The sequence below is a fragment of the Archocentrus centrarchus genome, chromosome 9 (assembly GCF_007364275.1).
Source record: "Archocentrus centrarchus isolate MPI-CPG fArcCen1 chromosome 9, fArcCen1, whole genome shotgun sequence".
Classification (NCBI taxonomy): Eukaryota; Metazoa; Chordata; class Actinopteri; order Cichliformes; family Cichlidae; genus Archocentrus; species Archocentrus centrarchus.
Genome location: NC_044354.1, coordinates 26808459 through 26829608, shown reverse-complemented (window position 1 = coordinate 26829608; position 21150 = coordinate 26808459). Strand labels below are relative to the sequence as shown.

Genomic DNA, 21150 nt, shown 5'->3' with positions numbered 1-21150 from the left:
AATTCTACCACCTTACATAAGCTGGAGAAAGGAATGCAACCTTTCACATCAACTTGGCATCAATAACCTATGTCCCCTTTATTCTGAGGCCCCTGAACACCACTAAGCTCCTTAAATCATTCACCTGCAAAATACTAAATTATACATGAAACCGTTTACAGGGAAATGTTTTAATCCCACGGATAGCACTCTCTCTCCAGTCTACTTGTGAGATAATTAGAGTGATACCTGAACATAAACTAAAATACAGAGGAAAATATGGCGCATTAATGATGAGCCAGAGATGCTTTTACTGAACAGTATTTTCGGCCCATATAAATGTGGAAGGTGTTTTCAGAGAATCAGAGATGTGTGCACTGGGCCTTTAAAGCTGTTTTGCATCCGGAGCAGCTCCTTCATGTCCCTCAGACAGGCCAGCGTCTCATCTGCTGCATCACAAACCAGTTTGTTTACAAGGGTTTAACAGGTATGCAACACTCATTACTGCCACGAAAGAGTAAAAGCGCAGTTTTAGAGCCCGTTATTGAGCAACAGTGAAGCATGTTAGACAGCTTGGACTGCTGGCTGAATAATAAGTAGTAGGCCGAGGGGACATACGGAGGGGATTTGTGATTGATGCCATATAGCTACAGTACAGCTAGCGTTAGCCATGGTCGCGTTATATCACATTACTGTGTATCTTTCTGAGTAATACTCAGTCTATGCAGGTTTACTCAAAATAAAGATTGTACTTTAACGATGCGTTAGCCGGGGTGCTATGCTAATCTACTCAGACAACAATAATCAAGTTCCAGTGGCCGCTTAAGACAGACCCAATAATTTCGTATCGGCGAATTTTGGGAACACTGTATCTTCAATACAGGTACTTTACCTTTTACTGTAATTCGGCGTAAGAATGTAACTGCGGTTACACTGCTATTAACTACTATAACACTTTATTTAAAAAAAAAAAAAAAAACTCAAACATTGCTCGGCAACGATGTCACCCCCGTTAAAAGTAGTTGTAGTAGCAGCTGGTATAAATAAATGTCTCCGTTACCTTTGGTTAGCCTGGTGAACGCCGAATTAAAGCCTGGGCAGTGTTCTTGTAGACAGTGTTGAAACATAACAGCTAAGTAAAGAACTTTGAAAGAAACAGGCTTGAAATTGTTAGATTGTCCGGTTTATGAATCGAGTATGGTTCTATGGCTCGCGCTATCCAAGCAGCGCGCGCTAGGTTGATGGTTTTGGTTATGACTGTATTTGACACAGGTAATATTAATTATATAAACTGGGTCATACTGCTCAAAAAAATTAAAGGAATGTTTTTTTTAATCAGAGTATAGCATCCAGTTAAACTTGTGGGATATTGATCAGTTAAGTAGCAGAGGTGGTTGTTAATCAGTTTCAGCTGCTTTGGTGTTAATGAAATTAACAACAGGTGCACTAAGGGGGCAACAACGAGACAACCCCCCAAACAGGAATGGTTTTACAGGTGGAAGCCACCGACATTTTTTTCCCTTATCGGCTTTTCTGACTGTTGTTCCACTAGTGTTGCATTTGGCTAGGGTCACAGTCACTTCTGTGAGGCGATACCTGGACCTCACAGAAGTTGCACAGGTAGTCCAACTTCTCCAGGATGCCACATCAATACATGCCATTGCCAGAAGGTTTGCTGTGTCTCCCAGCACAGTCTCAAGAGCATGGAGGAGATTCCAAGAGACAGGCAGTTACTCTAGGAGAGCTGGACAGTGCTGTAGAAGCTCCTTAACCCATCAGTAGGATTGGTATTTCCTTGTTTGTGCAAGAGGAAAAGGATGCGCACTGCCAGAGCGCTACGAAATGACCTCCAGCAGGCCACTGGTGTGAACGTCTCTGACCAAACAATCAGAAACAGATTTCATATGGGTGGTGTGAGGGCCTGATGGACTAGCTTGCCACATCATTTTTTCACTTTTTTTTTCTGAGTGTCTTTGAATTCAGCCCTCTGTAAGTTGATCATTTTCATTTCCTTCAAATGACGTAGCATCCTTTCATTCCTAACACATTACCCAGTCCATATAGTGTAGCTCTCCAGCATTAAGTTTTTTCCTGTGTAGATCTGTTGTGTTTTCAAGGTCTCAGTATTATTCTCAGGAGAGATATTCAGTCTTTGTATGTTCCTGTAGGTTTACTACTGCTGCTGTGGTCTCCTGGTTCACTATGGCCCAGAACCAAGTGATTCTGCAGTTCCGCTTCGCCACGTTTGGAGACTCCATGCTGCAGAAGATGAACCTTCTGCGGCACCAGAGGCGCTTCTGTGACGTCACTGTGCGCATCAACCAGATGGAGGTCCCCGGTCACAAAGTGGTGTTTGCTGCTGGCTCCTCTTTCTTGAGGGACCAGTTCATACTTCAGCAGGACTCCAGAGAGGTCCAGATCTCCATGATCCAGGAGGCAGAAGTGGGCCGGCAGCTGCTGCTGTCGTGCTACACTGGCCAACTGGAGTTTCCTGAGCTGGAGCTGGTGCATTACTTGACAGTGGCCAGCTTCCTCCAGATGGGCCACATTGTGGAGCAGTGCACTCAGGCCCTCAGCAAATTCATCAAACCACAGGCTCCACGCCAGCTTGAGGTGGATGTAAACATGAGGAGGGAGAAGAGGGAGGAGAGTTTATCCTCCCAGGCAAGGATGGAGCAAGATCGCTCTCAGGTGCGGAGTGTCCATCAGGAGGAGGAGGAGGAGGAAGAAGAGGAGGAGGAAGAGGTGGTGGAGCAGGTGGAGCGTGACAATAATGGTGACGATGACAGCGAAGATGATGATGTGATTATACAGCCTAAAAGCCCTGTACAGATTTTGACCAGGCGTCCTAGGCAGGGTGTAGTGGAGAGTGACATCACTATAGTAAAGGTGGAGTCTGTGTCTGATGTTGCAGAAAACTCCATCACCTGTCACTTCTCCACCAGCCCTCCTGCAGCCCTCCACTCCCCTGAGCCCCAGCACTCGCTCATTAATTCAACCGTTGACAGCCGTAGCAGTGAGATGGCGGTTCCGCCTGGCGTGGCGGGATACCCGCTTAGCCCTCCTCCTTCATCTCCACCAGCAGAGAAACACAGCGGACACCAGAGGAACTACGACAAGCCTCTCCAGTGGTACCATCAGTGTCCCAAGTGCGCCCGGGTCTTCCGCCAACTCGAGAACTATGCCAACCACCTCAAGATGCATAAGCTCTTCATGTGCCTCCTGTGTGGCAAGACCTTCACGCAGAAGGGCAACCTGCACCGACACATGCGTGTTCACGCCGGCATTAAGCCCTTCCAGTGTAAAATCTGTGGCAAGACCTTCACCCAAAAATGCTCGTTGTTGGATCACCTAAACCTGCACAGTGGGGATAAGCCACACCGCTGTAACTACTGTGACATGGTGTTTGCTCACAAGCCAGTTCTCCGCAAGCACCTAAAACAGATCCACGGGAAGAACAGCTTTGACAATGCAAATGAAGGCAGCCTACACGACGGGGGTATTGATTTTGAATTTGGACGAATATGAGATTTTTTTTTTTTTTTTTTTTTTAGTTTACTCTCTCTGCTGTGTGTGAGAACACAGTAACAAAGGTGGCCATTTAAGTGCAGATGTTGGCTGGTTTTACCATGATGGATTACCTGAAAGACACAAAATGAATAACATTTTTCTGATCGGCATATCACTGTAGCTTCATTACTTCAGACTATTTCTCGGGGGGGGGTTGTACAATACAGTGTAGATGCCTTCATATCATACTTGAAAATTAAACACTGAAATACAACATAATGTTTGAACATCATTAGTTTATTTGAAGCATTGCCATGTCTTTGTGTCAACCGTGTCCTTTAAAAAAAATTACAAAAGGAACAGTATTCATTTTTATATTGTGTATACAATCTGCTGTATCATTCCTTTCTTAACTATGTGACTATGGCAACATGGACTTAAGAGAAACTTGAAAGAGTGGCAATGCAACAGTATTTTACATAAGGCAAGCTATGTCATTTTGTCTTGGTGACCCATGGAATGCCAAAGTGTGTATTAGCCTAAAAGGGTCTTCTTTTTTTATAGACTTTATATCTGAGGTACTATTGGACCAAAGTGACATTGTATCTGTCCTGTGTTCATGGAAGTCAATGTGTGTTATGAATTAAAAAAAACTCTTAACTAACGCTGCCTTTATTTTCTGTTACACATCATTCCTGCACATCATAAAATTCCCATCTTAGAGTTCAGTCTGTAGTAATAGTGGCAGAAAAACAACAAGCACACACATTATAGCCAGTGTCTTCCTCAGCGTGTGGGTTTGTTTTTACAGCCTTTGCTCAGATAGAGGTGGCAGTGACTATCTGAAAGTGGCATGGAAATGTGTGGGGAAGTGTTCAAACAAAGGATTCTGTGTTTCCCCCACTTTTAGTATTTCCACATGAAAACCGGTGCTGTACTTTTCAGGAGGAAGTTTCACTCCTGAAAACACAACGAAATCACATATTTGTGTGTCATTTGTTACATGTCATGCTATGTTTTGAGTCAAGAGTGTGAATGCAAATGTGCACAGTGGTGATGACAGACTGAACCTGTTAGGCTGTTCTTACAGCTCAGGAGACAATAATTGGTTCACAGCTACATTTCATTCACTTCAGAATGGCTACATTTACCACAGAGGCTCATGATTCTTCATCACTGGACTAATATGTACCAAATATTAACTGAGTTTGTACAGTAAAATCTGGTATCAACAGACTGCAGTTGGCACAGTGTGTTTCTGCATGTGTATATTTTCATTTCATTTATGTCATCATAATGGACCAACTAAAATATTACTTCTAATGCTATATAAATTGGTATTTTATTATTTATTTGTTAGCATACAACAATCAGCAGTAAAAGTGAAAGGCATTATCTGGACTTTTCAATTCAATTTTATTTATATAGCACCAGTTTATATTGTAAGGCAAAGACCCTACAAGATTGAAAAAAGAAAAACAAAAGACAACAATCAGATGACCCCCTATGAGCAAGCACTTGGTGACAGTGGGAAGGAAAAACTTCATTTTAGCATGAAGAAACCTCCGGCAGAACCAGGCTCAGGGAGGGGCAGCCATCTGCCACAACTGGTTGGGGGTGAGGGGAGAGAGAGAGGTGTTTATGGTAAGTTACATTTTACAACAGTTATGAGTATAATTTGTGCAACTGTGCAAAAATGAGCACGTTTTCATTTTTATTAAATGTCATTCATTCATATCTGACTTAAAATGGTTCTAAGACAGTAGCACTCACTAAGAAAAGGGTCTCAAGTTTGAAAGCTGCTTTACTCAAAGCTGCTATATAAATATAAGTAAAGTTAAATTATCTGTTTACAGAAACATGTCCAACAGTCTAATGACCTGTGATCAACAGAGAATAATTTTTACTAGGATAATAAACAGGAAAATGTACTGAGTTGTCTATATTGTATTGGAGTGAGTGTAAAAACACCATCCTTAAAATGGGAGTGAGCGTGATTTGAATACAATGATTTGCATAATGATTTTGCACCATTATATGGACTCATCATTGTTGCTCATATCATTATTGGTTCATTTTGCAGCCATGAGCAAGTCTGCAGGCTGCTGCAAGAGCTTCCTGCACTATGCTTTTGATTATGAGACACCAAAAACAGTGGTTATTCCCAACCTAGGTGTAGGATTTCTGTTCAGGTTCACCCAGTTCCTGGTGGTGGTGTATGTGGTGGGGTAAGTACCAAAAAACTCAGAGAAGGGGACATTGCATTGGTTGGGGATTTGGTACTATGTGGATCTAAATCTACACCAATGTTTTTCAGTTGGTTACACTGTTAAAGTAAGAAACCTCTGTGAACCTGCTGTAGGTATGTGTGTGTGGTGCAGAAGGCCTACCAGGAGACAGATACTGTCATCAGTACTGTGAGCACTAAAGTGAAAGGTTTCGCTCTCACCAACACATCTGACATAGGGCCTCATTTCTGGGATGTGGCTGATTATGTTATCCCTCCTCAGGTGCGTTTCAGCTTTACTTTCGTTTTCTATATGAAGGGAAACTGCACAGTAGGTTCATCTTCAGTATGGCTTTGGTTCTTTCAGTCCCTTGAAACTTTTTTCCCTGCTCTTCTTTCTGGCAGGGTGATCATTCTTTCTTTGTGCTGACAAATATGGTTGTCACCCCAAAACAAGTGCAGTCACGTTGTCCTGAGGTGAGTCGCTGCTGTTATACAACATATCCTCTAACCAAGGCCAGAGCTGAGCATCAGGCATTCAGTGTACTGCATTAACAGCTATTCTTTTCTTTTTTTTTGTGTGGCTGTTGTTTTTACAGTTGAGGGATACATAAATAAATTATTAAATATGTCTTCATCTTCTTCTACATAGCAATCATAAATGCATAAAAAAAAAAGATAAGTGACAAGGGATAACTACTGTTTTACCTCCCCAGTGCAAATAGAGGTCTAAGTTTGCACCATAATTTTAGGAAACCCAGTGGCCTAAGTTTGCCAAATTAATGGGTCACTAGTAAACTCTAAACATGAATAAAACAATTTCAGAACAATATGGTGAGTTACACTTCATATTGTTTCTAATATTAGAACACCGACATGTTCAGGCCAATAACTTCACCTTCAAATGTTCACAATTAACACTGGAGATTTCTCCTCCAGCTTCCAAGCCCATCAAGTATTTGTGTGGATGACTGCGACTGTGTCGAGGGACGAAGTGATCCCCGGGGCAACGGTAGGCCTTCTTCCCTGATAATACGGCAGCTGTAAACTATGTGGCCTCATGCAGCAAAACCCTATGTGAAATTAATTTCCCACCCAGGTATTCAGACAGGACTATGTGAGAACTACTCCACCACTGTACAGACCTGTGAAGTGCTCTCATGGTGCCCACTCGAAATAGACACTAAGCTGCCTACGTAAGAATATATACCGTATCATAATATTTATTACTAGTGTAGTATTGTAGAGGCTTGACATGTTGTTTCCTGTGCTACAGAAGTCCACTGCTGGCTGCAGCAGAAAACTTCACTGTGTTGATTAAAAACAGCATCACATACCCAAAGTTCAACTTTCACAGGTCAGTTTACTGCATTTGAATGTAAAGGGGAGACGTGTGGGAGAGGAGTATATTGCCACAATATATGCAAACGTACAGTGTCACAGTTTGTGCCGTTATACCAGAGCCATGTCCTGCTTCCTCCAGAAGAAACATAATGCCTTATATTACCTCCTCATACCTGAAGAAGTGTGAATTCAACCGCTCGACAGACCCTGAATGCCCCATATTCCGACTCAAACATATTGTTTCAGAGGCTGGGGAGGATTTCCAAGACATGGCTGTGAAGGTGAATAGAACAGTCATTGTCTTACAATACTATAATTCATTTTTCAAGCTCCTGCACAGCCTCGCTCCAGTATATATGTCTCATAAGCTTACAGTATGGGAGTCTGTACAGCCCTTGGGTCCCATGGCTGCAGTCTAGTCAGTCCCCACAGATAGTATAATGTATGTGTATTTAATGCCTCTGTGCTCTGAGCTGCTGTAACACTCTGTTATAGATATAGACATATATATATTACTTGCTTTATTTTTATTTAGTGATTATATGTTGTCATATTTTTCTTCTTATTGATGATCATAAATTGTGTGCTCTTTTCAAGGACTTGAGCAACCAAATTTTAGCATTCAGGTACACGTTAGGTCCCTCAAGGTTCTTATCTATATATTATGGTCATCATGTTGCCTAGCAACGACCTAGCAATGGACTATGACCTTTTTTTTTGCATTCATGCGCCTACAACACCTTATAAAAGCATTGTATTATTTCAGTTTCATGGCAAAAAGCACGAACAGGCCTTACAATACTATAGCATGGGCATGTACTAGTTTAATGATTTTTTTTATGATTCTTCTTTGTCTTTTTAATTGATTTTATGTAGTGTTTAGTATATTTTAATGGTCGTGTTTATATCTACTAAGCACTAACCTGCATGTGATGGTGCTAAATGAATAAAGCTGGACCTGCTGTTTTTGCAGGGTGGTATGCTTGGTATTCTCATTGACTGGAGCTGTGACTTAGACTGGTGGGCAGGGAACTGTTTCCCCAAGTACAGCTTCCGTAGGCTGGACAACAAACACCCTGTCAATAATGTGGCCCCTGGTTACAACTTCAGGTGAAACTATTTTTCAGACAGACACTTACTGATAAATGTTTAAGGCTGAAGAAAAAGAACCAATAAAACTTCTATCTTTTAGATTTGCTAAATACTACAAGACAGCAGATGGAGAGGAAACCAGAACCTTAATCAAAGCGTATGGGATCCGCTTCGATGTCATTGTGTTTGGAACTGTGAGGCTTGAATAAATCTTGAAGCAGCAATAGTTTTATCAGAATATATCTGTGTTTTAAGTTTGCACTCATAATAGTTTTGGGTTCTTACAGGCAGGAAAATTTTCCATCGTACCAACTATAGTGAACTTGGGCGCAGCATTGTCGTTCCTCAGTTTGGTGAGAAGAGTAATATTCAGACTTGCATCCATATAAGTGACGAAATACTGAATTTTAAATGTTTTGCCTGTTCTTCCGCAGGTACCTGCAGTTGCTGACTGGATTTTGGTGACGTGCACGAGGAAAAGAGATCTTTACAGCAGACATAAAACGGCATATCTGAATGAAGATGCAGACACAGAGGTAAGGGACATCTTCACTTCCACCAATGAGCATATTTAGTGCTGCCTAAGATGTTAAATCTAGGTCTGTTTGTTATACAGGTGACAGTGGGCACCACCTATGGAACCCAGTAGCAAGAGAGACATCAGCAATATTTTTCTACAGAGGAATGTGAGCCCCCATGAAACATGACAAAATACACCATTTGAATGTTTCACTAAAACAATTTAAATGTATAAATAAAGAGGAGTATAAGCAGTGATAGAGGAAACACTCAGGCCTTTCACTAAGTAGCAGCTGCAAAATTTAAAAATATTTACTTATTAGTAAAAGTATAAATGTATAATCATCAAAAATGATTATAATACCAACAGCAAAAGTGGAGAATGAACGGTTTCAGAATAAAACATAATACTGATAATACAAATTACTGATGCATTTATGTGTTTATTTGCAACTAGCGGAACTCATTTTATTTACTTGTGCTGCTCCATAGCTTCAGCTATAATAATGCATTATCATTAATGGGGTAATTATGAATTAAGTCAAAAACATGTAGTTGTGTAAAAATTACAATAGCTGACTCCACTGGAATATTGTTACAGAGTGTTATAGCATAACATGTCCACTCTGTTACACTCACTGACAGTGTAAACTGATATTTTCTTTGCAATTATGATCATATGGTTGATAAAAAAAAAAAAAAAAAAAACTGTTTATGGTCTTCACATGCTAGCCTGTTGTTCATCACATGAATAATAATGGCCAACTTAAGCATAAAACACCCCCCCTCCCTTGGTCCAATCCTGTACTTTGCATAGCATGACATGGTGGACATTTAGTAAAAAGCAGGCTGGTCACTGACATGGCATGCTTATTTTTTTTGTCTGTTTTTGTAATTTATTCAAATTGTGACATGTAGGAGTTTAATCTATAAAACTATTTTAGTTTAAATACATTTCCTGTGTATTCAAATAATACACATTCTTTGGTATTTTGCTCTCTAAAACCCAAAAATGTCAGCCAAGCAACCTGTCTGTTTAAAAGAAGACTGTGAATACTATTTAAAAACAAATTCAAAACAAAATACTCTGGCATGATTTTATCTTTTTTTTAAAAATAATCAAAATGTATAAATACCAGTAGTTTTGAGCTGTTGAAATAATTAAAAGAAGCCAGCAGTTTGCCCAGCAGCTGACAACAGTGCAACACTTTAGAGTTAAAAGGGTCAATGTCAGTATAAAGTACCTTTTGGTGTCCTCATCAGAATCAATAAATTATTGTTAACATGTTTCAAAATAATAATTTTTGGTATTATTATAAATGTGGATACACTGGCACACACATCAATACAAGAACAAGTTTCTTAAAATGAATTTCACTAATTTTATACCATTTTCTTTGGTTTGATGTATCTGTTTTTGCTTTGTCCCACAAGCTGGTCTGCTCCTTTCAAGCAGTGTAATAAGATATTAAATGGCACAAAATGAAAATACTTTTTAAATGTTCTTGTTAATCTTACCAAATTCTTGGGTAAAACAAACCATTTTGATTTTTTTGTCTCCATTTTCATTATTTTATTTAACATTTTGTGCACGTCCCTAACACTACTGTCCACCCTGTCATCGTGGAGCAATTGCCCCTTTAAGAGACCAACTAATGAAATCAGTAACATCAACACCCTGAATCTGTCTTTCTTCAATGGAGGTTGAAACAACTGCGGCAGCTACAGCAAGCAGCTACACTTATATTTCCTAATTTTCATGTAATTATGTTGGTAGTTAGGTGTGGTCAACCTTAAGATGTCCACCCTGTCAGAAGAAAAGCTGATTAATAGGAAAAGTTTTCAGAAAGTTTAAATATATTTTGAAAACAGCATGTGGTCTAATTCAATAACCAGTAACTTTGGTAGCTGATGGTCCACCATATGCTTCTTAAATAATAAATTAATCCAAAAATGTCCACCCTGTCATTGTCCACCCTGTCGCTAAACCAGGGTGGACTTTGTATTGTATAGTTGGGATTTTATTTTATTTTTTTACATATTTTGATAACATGGTGATAATTTAAGAGTTCTTTGAACTTTTTTTTTTCTCAAATAAGGCTCATATTGCTAAAAAGGGTCAATCATTGGTGAGTTTTGTATTGTCTTTTTAGAACAATGAGTCCAGGTGGAGCAGAGACAGCACGGCAATATTGGGAACACCAAGATGCTGCCCCAGTCGCAGGGTTAACGCAGAGAGCCAGACAATAATCCACACCTATGGGCAATTTAGAGTGACTAATTAACCTAACCCCAGTAAGTGCATGTCTTTGGACTGTGGGAGGAAACCCACGCAGACACAGGGAGAACATGCAAACTCCACAGAAAGAGAGAGAGAGGTCCGGGCCAAAGTGGAATCAAACCCAGACCTTCTAGATATCATTCTAACTGTGAGGCAGCAGTGCTAACCACCATGCCACCATGTTGCCCTCTGAAAGATTAGGTTAGTCAAATGGCAACTGGACACAAGCAAACAGTCACAACTTAAGACAGAAATGCAGGAGAGTTTGTGTACGATACAATGAAGAACTTAGGAAGTGACTCCCAGAGAAGCAATTTGTCATACACTTCCTTTTGCCACCTTAGACCCTTAATTGTGATGCAAAAAGCTTATGAATGTTCATATTTATATTTTGTAATGTTCAGTTTTGTTGAGAAAGCTCTTAATAAATCTATTCATGTCAGCAGTTAACACATTTTTGTCCACCTTGTCATCTCACCGTCCACCCTGTCATCGTATTGTCCACCCTGTAATTTTTCAGTTTTTTGAAAATAATAAAGTTATCGTCACAAGTTAGTAAAAGCTTTTCATGTTTTCTTAATAAACTAATCACTGCCAAATAATATTGTTTGAAAAATTGATCAGATTGCAGTTTTTAGAGATTTTATTTAAAAAGGAAAACACAGCTATCACAGATTCTTTGAGGACACAAGCAATTTGCAATTATTTCACTATTTTTAAAAGCCTTATTTTACCAAATAAATATTATTATTGAGCAAGGGACAAACTAGCTATCTGAAAATGTGCATTGTATAATCGTGTTGGTATGAAAATGTATTTATTTTCATTTGACTTTGTCCATGACAGGGTGGACATATTTTACAATGTGCTCATTCTTTATCTGCTTCCAGTAAATTCATAAAAAGTGTAGGAGCTTGACCAACATTCATTTACAACAGCCTAAGGTCAACTTGATACAATGGATATGAAATTAGTTGGGAAATTGAACCTTTTTTTTTTGGATGATTTACAAAGTCCCAAAAGCACTTTTTGGTGATATTGACCCTAATAGTTAATAGACCCTAAAAGCTAATAGTGCAAACCATCAAAGATCCCATAAAAATGGCCAAATTTAACTAATTTAGTTGGGCTCATAGTTGCAAAAGTCAGGTTGTGCAGCTCCAAGAAATGTCACCTAATGAAATGAATAATGTTATTTAAAGCTCTCCCGAGCTGTAAAACCGCAAAGTTGCCTTTTTTTCACTGCTATGGATGGGTGGATTCACTGGTGTCCACCCAGTTTCTCCTCTGTCCACCTTGTTACCTGTGTGTTCTTTCAAAATAAACTAATTCATTCAAGGAAATGAATGGACAAAATTAAATCATTTAATTTGTATTACCCCATTTGTAATACCCCGAGCTGAATGAATATATTTTTGTAATAGTTTAATAAGCCCTCTTTTTGATGATGAAAATCATGGAAAGTTTTGGATTTTTTGATACAATGTCACCTTGAAAAGGCAGTGAATAGCAGAATACTCATACAAAGTATAAGTCTTGAAGTACTGAAGCACTTACTGGACGCGGCTGTCTGCCATAGTTTAACGCAGACTCCTCCATGCCGCACGGGGCGCTATAGCTTTACTGAAGACAACCGAACACAAGAAGCTTCTCAGTAAACAAGAAGTAGAACAGGGCAGCGCTTCATTTCGGAGTAGCAGGCACAAAAACGTCCTGAAAATGAGATTTTGATATTGTTTCCTTCATTAGTTCTGTGTGTATGCCTGGCAGCGGTGTGAGTCCGTATGTGTTTTATCAGGAGCAGAGTGATAAATCCCGTCAGCCTGAGCGCTTGTAGTCGGGGTGCTAGTTTCTTCTAACTAGTTAGCATCGATGAGGAAACCCAGCCTCGCCCTCTGTGCTGTAAACAAGTCTGACCAGCTCGTACAGAGTTAGTTAGCAGGCCGCCTGTGAAAGAAAGAAACCGGCAGAATGACAGGTGAGTGAAACAGTGACGCACTTTGTTTAGAGTCCGCAAATGCACCCCTTTGATATCGGCACCTGAGGTGTGAAGGAATAACTGTACGGTTTTGTCAGATGATGTCGTCCTGCTGGATGTTCCTGTCATCCGGCAGCTGTACCACTGGGACTGCGGCTTAGCCTGCTCCAGGATGGTCCTCAAGTAAGAGCACATTCAAAGTTTTTAACTCTAGAAGTGTTTTTTTTTTGCATGATGTACCTGGTCTGACCTTGTTCTTACCAACTGCAGCCACCGCCATATAGATAGTAGCGCTTACTGTATTGTCTATAAGCAGCCTTATATTTGAATTGCATAACAAAGGTGCCTCCTGACGGATTCACGCTTGTTTGAATGTGCAGATACCTCCACCCAGTCAGCGATGAGGAGTTTCAGAGGGTGTGCTGGGATCTGAAGCTGACAGAGAGCGTGTGGACTATTGACCTGGCCTACCTCATGTGCCATCTGGGAATCAAACACTGCTTTTGCACACAGACTCTGGGTGTAGATAAGGGCTTTAGAAACCAGGTAGTTAGTCCAAACTAACAGTATAATTCTAACCAGATTTGAAATGTATGATTGTGTCTTTATGATCTTTTGTTGTGGTTTGCAGTCCTTTTACAAGAAGCATTTTGATACGGAAGAAAACAGAGTGAATGAGCTCTTCCTTAAAGCTGACAGCAAAGGTGTGGTGGTGAAAAAATGGTGAGTTTCCTGTTAATAATTATTTATTCGCCTACTTTTTCAGTATCTAAAGTAAAGGTATGACCTCAGTTGTGTGTGTCTTCTCACAGTTCTGTGGCAGTTCAGGAAATCCAGGCTCATCTGGAGCAGGGCCACGTTGCCATAGTGCTGGTCAACGCTGTGGTGTTGACGTGTGAGCTGTGCTCCCTGCCTGTCAAATACTGCTGCTTCCTGCCCGTGGGTCAGAAGTGTTTCTGCAGGAAGCCAGACTATCAGGGTCACTTTGTGGTTGTCTGTGGCTTCAACAGGACTTCCGGCTCTGTCTTTTACAATAACCCAGCATATTCTGACCGTGAGTATACTTATATTTCCACAGTGTACTGCCATAACTGAAACTGAAATTCATTTGTGGTAGCTGAGACAGTCTAATAAATGTGAGTGCTCCTTCTTAAACTTGCCTGCAGATGGCTCAAGGTTCTCAGTTGATCTTTTAGGTAGGACTAGATTGTCCCACACAGATTCATGCTGGGTACACAAAATGTGCTTGTCTCTCCAAAACTCCAAAACTCAGGATGTCACACCAAAATTATCTCGAAGGATTAAAGTAGTAGAAGCGCTAAAGTAAAATCATGTTAATTTGATTTCCAGTGAGCTGTCCTTTTTAAAGAATCCTCAAAAATTGTGCTGGGCAGTATGATCAAAGATGCTGGTAGTTTCACTTTATAGCACAGTAATATTTTAATTATTCATTATATTTCTGTATAACTGTGTATTTCCATGGGTTTAAAATGGCTCAATTTTCTATAGGGAGTAATATAAAACACTGTAATGTCACCATAAAAAAAACCCATCCATCCTTCCATCCCATCCATTTTCTTCCACTTATCCTTTTCAGCTTTGCAGGGGGCTGGAGCCTATTCCAGCTGTCATAGGAAGAGTGGTAGGGTACACCCTGGACAGGTCGCCAGCCTGTTGCAGGGTTAACACAGAAAGACATACAACCATTCACATTCACACCTAAGGGCAGTTTAGAATCATCAATTAACCTAACCCCACTAACTGCATGTGTTTGGACTGTGGGAGGAAACCGGAGTACCTGGAGAAAACTCACGCAAACAGGTGGAGAAAATGCAAGCGCCACACAGAAAAGTCCGGGTCAAGATGATTCGAACCTAGGAACTTCTTGCTGTGAGGCAACAGTGCTAACCACTGCACCTCTGTGCTGCCCATAAAAAACAAACATACAACATAAAAAACCCACAAACAAACAATAAATAATCTACTGTTAGGCTTAGGTTAACAAAGCTTAAATATTTGGCACAGGGCTACAGAGTCGAGCGGCTGTTCTGCTTTCAGGTTCAATGTAATGCCACTTTTTGTCACAGCTGATTTTAGTCATCATATGGTTTGTAACTCCATTTGGCTTCAACATTGGGGTAGGAATTCTGTCATCAGGAAGAACACCTATTAGCTCTGTGTACCGAAGCAAAACAAGGCTGTAATGAAGCAAAACAAGGCTAATTTTTTAAAATGCAAAAACCTCTAAACAGCAGACACAGCTCCTCTCCTGGTCACAAGTTAATTTGGAGCATCTGTGCCCTCTTTTTTTTTTTCATTCTCTGCCTGTTTTTACTGTTCTTGAAAGTAGTGACAGAGTCCCTTCAAGCTGTTAATACACTTTCATGCAGTCTGTGAATATTGCCATCTATAGAGCTAACAGTGGGAGAAATGTTGAAATGTTTTCACTTTGGAACTGACGTGTGTGCGCGCGCGTGTGTGTGTTTTTAGGGGTGTGCTGCACCAGTGTCAGTAACTTTGAGGAAGCCAGACGGAGCTACGGGACAGATGAGGATATCCTGTTCGTCTTTAAGGAGAGTTGATGGAGAGTGATGGTGGTTTTGGATTTTGTCATTATAGGAACATCAAAATGCTGCAGATCCCGAGTCTAGTTCTGTCTGCTGCCACACACCCTCCAGGCTTTTTTCCAGCGGTGCTAAAAAGCCTGATCACATATATACATGTACTGTATATGCCAACACTACTCAACCTTTGAAGGATTTAGGAATCCAAGATGGATTTTATTTTTCTTTTTTTTTTCATGATGAACAGATTTCAAATGAATTTTATTGTCCTTGTGGAAGTTTTTAATGACTGCAGTTGTACTGAGAATGTACAGACTTGCACAACTGTGGCAGAACTGTGGGAAACATGAGCTGGAGTAGAAATTACCAGGAAATGGTGTGCACATAATTCAGGGCTGATGATGATAATACATAGGATGTTAATTTATTTGTTCTGTTCAGTGTTAACATGAAGCTGCTCATCTGTCGCCCTCAGCCTGGCCTCTACTTGCCTTTTAAAAATCCTCCCAACTCGCCGCATTTTAATCAGACAGTTCTGTAAACAGGGAATACAGGACGCAGGACATGAGAGTATCAGGTAATTAATGCTCTAAATTGTGAATCACACGACGAAGCAAGTTCAATGCAATACTCCATAGATGTATGGAACTCATAGACACTCGACGCAGACATAAGGACACGTGAATTCAGAGGATTTGTTTGCTTCACTGGAAAGCAGCTCAGCATGTTGTTCTGGTGCCTTTGGAACATGCTGGATAGATGGATTGGTAGAATAAGTCATTTTGGTTTGCAATGCTGATGAGGTCGTCACTCAGTTTTATTTTTAAGTTTGGTTATTATGTACATGTTTTTGCACTACACTTTCATACCAGACATAACTATTGTGTTATTTAAATTATATTTCTAAATCTAGGAAAAGTTTGTTCTGTCTGGTTGTGCTTTTGGGTGAGAAACAAACCACAAGCTTTATTTTTTTATTATGCATAGAACATTTATTATATGTTGTGATTAAAAGATTTGAACATCCTTGTTAGTTTTTTCTTCTTTATGTTTACTAATGATCTTGTACCCTAAACTTTACTATACATCAACATAATTTAATTTAAGGGGACCTTTTTATAAATATATCTATATATACACGTGTATCAAGCAGTTGAATTTGATGGTAGCAACTCGACAGGATGAGGCAACAAAAGGCTGGAAAAGTAAGTGGTACTACAAAGAAACAACTGGAGGAACATTTTGCAGCTAATTAGGTTAATTGGCTGCAGGTCAGTAATGGAGCATAAAAAGAGACAGTGGTTCACCAATCAGCAAAAAAAAAATAGATTTAAAAATTGTGCAACAATTTCAGAATAATGTTCCTCAACATAAAATTTTTCATATCTCACCATCTTTAGTACATAATATAAAATTCAGAGAATCTGGAGGAAAAATCTCTGTGCATGGGGAACAAGGCTGGAAATCAATATTGGATGTCTGAGATGTTCAGGCCCTCTCAGAACTGAGGCATGATTCTGTCATGCAAAGCTCTTCATGGGCTCAGGAACACTGCTCATCTGCAGAGGAACAGTTTATTTGAAGAGTTTCAGTCAGGTTTCAGAATTCATCACAGTGCAGAAACAGCATTAGTGAAGGTCACAAATGATCTTATTGCCTCTGACAGTGGACTCATCTCTGTGCTTGTTCTGCTAGACCTCAGTGCAGCATTCAATGCTTTATAAATATTTATATTTTATTACAGATATTAGAGCATGCCATAGGTATTAAAGGTACAGCGCTGCAGTGGTTTCAGTCATATTTGTGACCTGATCTGACAAGAGGAGTCGCAAGTAGGAGGGACTGATTCTTAGGCCAATAACATCAGTGCGCTATATTGTGGGTCATTTCTGGGTAATAGACTGCAATTTGTTCGTGTACATGGGGAGTCTTCTTCAGACACTAAGGTTCATCTTGGGGTTTCACAGGGTTCTGTGCAAGGACTAATTCTATTTACACTATCCATGCTTTTATTATTATCATTATTAATCCTTTATTTATACAGGAACATCTCTCGAGTCTCATTGTCTCATTTACAAGAGAGACCTGTTACATGCATCACACTCCTTAGGGAGTATTATTAGAAAGCATTGCATACATTTTCATTGTTATGCAGATGATACCCAGCTTTATCTATCCATGAAGCCAGATGACACACATCAATTAGTTAAATGGCAGGAATGTCTTAAAGACAAAAAAGCCTGGATGACCTCTAATTTCCTGCTTCTAAATTCAGGTAAAACTGAGGTTATTGTACTCGGCCCTAGAAATCTTTGAAACACCATGTCTAACCAGATGCTTACTTGGGATGGCATTACTTTGGCTTCCAGTAACACTGTGAGAAATCTTGGGAGTCACTTTTGACCAGGATATGTATCCAATGCAGACATTACACAAATATGTAGGACTCCCTTTTTGCAATTGCACAATAAACAGCTCCAAGATCTGATTTTAAAAATGAAAGCTTTAAATTTCCAGTTTATCAGATGTCACTGAGCAGTCCTTACCTTTAAATATAACCTCTCCTCCTCACTTTCTCCCATCTGTCTCCATCTCTGAGTGAACTTCTCTCTCTTTCTTTTCTCTCCCTGGAAATTCAACAGCTCTTCTTTTAGCTACCAAACAAACTGTGTTACAAACTGCAGACACTTTGTGTGTTTGCTCATATTTGTTGAGCATTTAGAAAAGTTGCATTTAAAATTAGCTGCAACAACACCTCCCTTTATTTTTGCTCCTCTTCAGTAGTGCTAACCGCTGAGTACAGCGCTATAAATAATCCATAAATTATGTGGTTTTAACTCTTTCATATCTTTGTATGCGATAAACCCCAGGGATGGATACGCCAGTATGATCGTCCCTTAATGTGTTATTGTTCCTTTATTTAGGCTCGGATTGGTTTGATGTTTGCACTATGGAAACTAATCACTTCCATGTTCCAATTCCGTTCTTTATTAAGCAGCCTTCAAAGTTATTTGCCAGCTGTTTCAAACAGCAGCGTTACCTCACACTAGGATACATAGATGGACCTTTTCATTGGTTTCTGATGCAAACAATGTAATCAATTGGTACAAAGATCTGCATGAGCGCTGCTTGAAAAAGAAAACCCGCTTCAAGTTTTTCCGGAGGAACTCTGCTTTTTCTTCACCTTAAACAAAGTTCACCTCGTCTGCCACCACCTTGAATCCATCTGCTTGACTCTGTGCCTTTCTTTCTTTCTTTCTTTCTTTCTTTCTTTCTTTCTTTCTTTCTTTCTTTCTTTCTTTCTTTCTTTCTTTCTTTCTTTCTTTCTTTCTTCTCTCTCCCTCCTTTGTTTGGGGGGGAATTTAATTGGATACTCTAAATTTTAAGATAATAATAAAGGCAATCTTATTGTAATTTAGCTTAATTGGATATTCTAAATTTTAAGATAATAATAAAGGCAATCTTATTGTAATTTAGCTTAATTGGATACTCTAAATTTTAAGATAATAATAAAAGCAATCTTATTGTAATTTAGCTTAATTGGAGTTGAATTAACACTTTCAAAGTGTCTGTATTGGTCGACTCCAGATCGAGTTAAAATAACACTTTTGAAAGTGTTAAACGGTTAACACTGTGATAGAGTTGAAACAACACTCTCAATAGTTGAACTCTAATACACATCAGTGTTAGATTCAATGAAGCCAGATGACACACATCAATTAGTTAAACTGCAGGATTGCCTTAAAGACATTAAGGCCTGGATGACCTCTAATTTCCTGCTTCTAAATTCAGATAAAACTGAAATTCTTGTACTTGGCCCCACAAATCTTAGAAACATGGTGTCAAACCAGATACTTCCTCTGAATGGCATTACTTTGGCCTCCAGTAACACTGTGAGAAACCTTGGAGTCATTTTTGACCAGGATATGTCCTTCAGTGCACTTTTTTTTTTGCATTTGCACAATATTTCTAAAATTAGAAACATCCTTTCTCAGACTGATGCTGAAAAGCTAATTCATGCATTTATTACTTCTAGGCTGGACTATTGTAATTCATTATTATCAGGCTGTCCTAAAAGCTCCCTAAAAAGCCTTCAGCTGATCCAAAATGCTGCAGCTAGAGTACTGACAGGGACTAGAATGAGAGAGCAGATTTCTCCCATATTGGCTTCTCTTCATTGGCTCCCTGTTAAATCTAGAATAGAATTTAAAATCCTTCTCCTCACCTACAAGGTCTTGAATAATCAGGCCCCATCTTATCTCCAAGACTTTATAGTCCCATATTACCCAAATAGAGCACTTCACTCTCAGACTGCTGGCTTACTTGTGGTTCCTCGGATACTTAAGAGTAGAATGGGAGGCAGAGCCTTCAGCTTTCAGGCCCCTCTTCTGTGGAACCAGCTCGCAATTTGGATGCAGGAGACAGACACCCTCTCTACTTTTAAGATTAAGCTTAAAACTTTTCTTTTTGATCAAGCTTATAGCTAGGGTTGGATCAGGTGACCCTGAACCTCTCTTTACTTATGCTGCAATAGGCCTAGGCTGCAGGGAGGTTCCCATGATGTACTAAGTATTTCTTCTTCACTCACCTCTTTTTACTCCATTTATACACCAACATAGTGCATTACTGTAAACTTTGCAACAGTAATGCAAACTAACAAGTGTAGCCTGCACTAAAATTCCTAGTATTCTCATGCAACCTTTATATAACACATAGGATACATTTCACAAAAACATCAACACATCAAGTATCGATCCAATATCTCTGAGTGACGTTGTCTCACATTCACATTCATACAGCAACTGTTCCTTTAACTAGCAGACACACTGTGTGACAAACTACACACAGTTTTTGTTTGCTGACATTTGTTGAGCTTATAGAAACGTTGTATCTGAAATTACCTGCAACTTAAAAAAATGTTACTCTCTTTATGCTCACTCCTCTTCTGTAGCCCTGGCTGGATGCTGATGTGCACGACCACAATTTAGACAGCCAAACCAAAAATGTCCAGTTGTTCTGGACGTCCCGGCCCACTTCATAGAGCTATAGAGCTATAAAGGCTGCAGAGATTAAATGTGTTTTGCCTTTCTCATCTTGTCATGTTTGATAAGCACACATACACCAGTAGGATTGTCTTTCATGTCTTTGTTCCCTCAACTTAGGTTCAAACTGGTTTGATGTCAGAAGGCACACAGTGACTGGAAATAATCCCCTCAAATATCTTAAATTGAAAGAAAAGTAAGTAAATGTAAGAAGTAGAAAACAGACATTTACGTTAAAATGTAGGGAGTAACAGTAAAATCTTGTTAGAAGAATAAATACTCAAAGCACAAATACCTGAAAATTCTACTACCAAAACTGGACAACAGAAGATTGGAAAAACATTGCCTAGTCTGATGGGTGTTGAGTTCTGCTGCAATATTCAGATAGTAGGGTTTGAATTTAGTGTGAACAACATGAAAGCATGGATCCATCCTGCCTTGTGTCAATGGTTCAGGCAGGTGGTGGTGATGGACTGGTGTAGAGGATTTCTTTTTGGCACACTTAGAGCCCCTTAGTACCAATTAAACATCCCTTTGTGGCCACAGTGTGCCCAGCTTCTCATGTCTTCAACTCGTGAGGTCAGTGTATGCACAAGTTCACTGTGACCCAATAG

The 21150-nt window shown here is 39.7% G+C and overlaps 3 protein-coding genes across 3 annotated transcripts; all 3 read left to right on the top strand.

The window, feature by feature from the left end:
* The first annotated feature begins 241 nt into the window (after positions 1-241).
* Positions 242-4119, top strand: zbtb26 (zinc finger and BTB domain containing 26). Its single transcript, XM_030737835.1, has 2 exons — positions 242-466; positions 2148-4119. Exon 2 carries the CDS (start codon positions 2182-2184, stop codon positions 3505-3507), a length of 1326 nt encoding a protein of 441 aa, XP_030593695.1. The 5' UTR covers positions 242-466; positions 2148-2181; the 3' UTR covers positions 3508-4119.
* Positions 4120-5508: 1389 nt separating this feature from the next.
* p2rx4b (purinergic receptor P2X, ligand-gated ion channel, 4b) lies at positions 5509-8801 on the top strand. Its single transcript, XM_030738060.1, has 12 exons — positions 5509-5717; positions 5852-5999; positions 6122-6193; positions 6656-6728; positions 6816-6912; positions 6993-7073; positions 7200-7341; positions 8034-8170; positions 8253-8346; positions 8440-8505; positions 8587-8688; positions 8769-8801. Exons 1-12 carry the CDS (start codon positions 5509-5511, stop codon positions 8799-8801), a joined length of 1254 nt encoding a protein of 417 aa, XP_030593920.1.
* Positions 8802-12603: 3802 nt separating this feature from the next.
* gucd1 (guanylyl cyclase domain containing 1) lies at positions 12604-16478 on the top strand. Its single transcript, XM_030737731.1, has 6 exons — positions 12604-12930; positions 13029-13113; positions 13311-13476; positions 13562-13653; positions 13743-13984; positions 15421-16478. The coding sequence occupies exons 1-6, from the start codon at positions 12924-12926 to the stop codon at positions 15510-15512; spliced, it is 684 nt and encodes a 227-aa protein (XP_030593591.1). The 5' UTR covers positions 12604-12923; the 3' UTR covers positions 15513-16478.
* Positions 16479-21150: the final 4672 nt, after the last annotated feature.

Coding starts and splice junctions, on each gene's coding strand:
- zbtb26 (XM_030737835.1), top strand. CDS start 2,182: ATGGCCCAGAACCAAGTGATTCTGCAGTTCCGCTTCGCCACGTTTGGA.
- p2rx4b (XM_030738060.1), top strand. CDS start 5,509: ATGATTTTGCACCATTATATGGACTCATCATTGTTGCTCATATCATTA. Junction 5,718..5,851: donor GTGGTGGTGTATGTGGTGGG/GTAAGTACCAAA, acceptor AACCTGCTGTAG/GTATGTGTGTGTGGTGCAGA. Junction 6,729..6,815: donor AAGTGATCCCCGGGGCAACG/GTAGGCCTTCTT, acceptor TTTCCCACCCAG/GTATTCAGACAGGACTATGT.
- gucd1 (XM_030737731.1), top strand. Junction 13,114..13,310: donor TGCTCCAGGATGGTCCTCAA/GTAAGAGCACAT, acceptor TTGAATGTGCAG/ATACCTCCACCCAGTCAGCG. Junction 13,985..15,420: donor TAACCCAGCATATTCTGACC/GTGAGTATACTT, acceptor GTGTGTTTTTAG/GGGTGTGCTGCACCAGTGTC.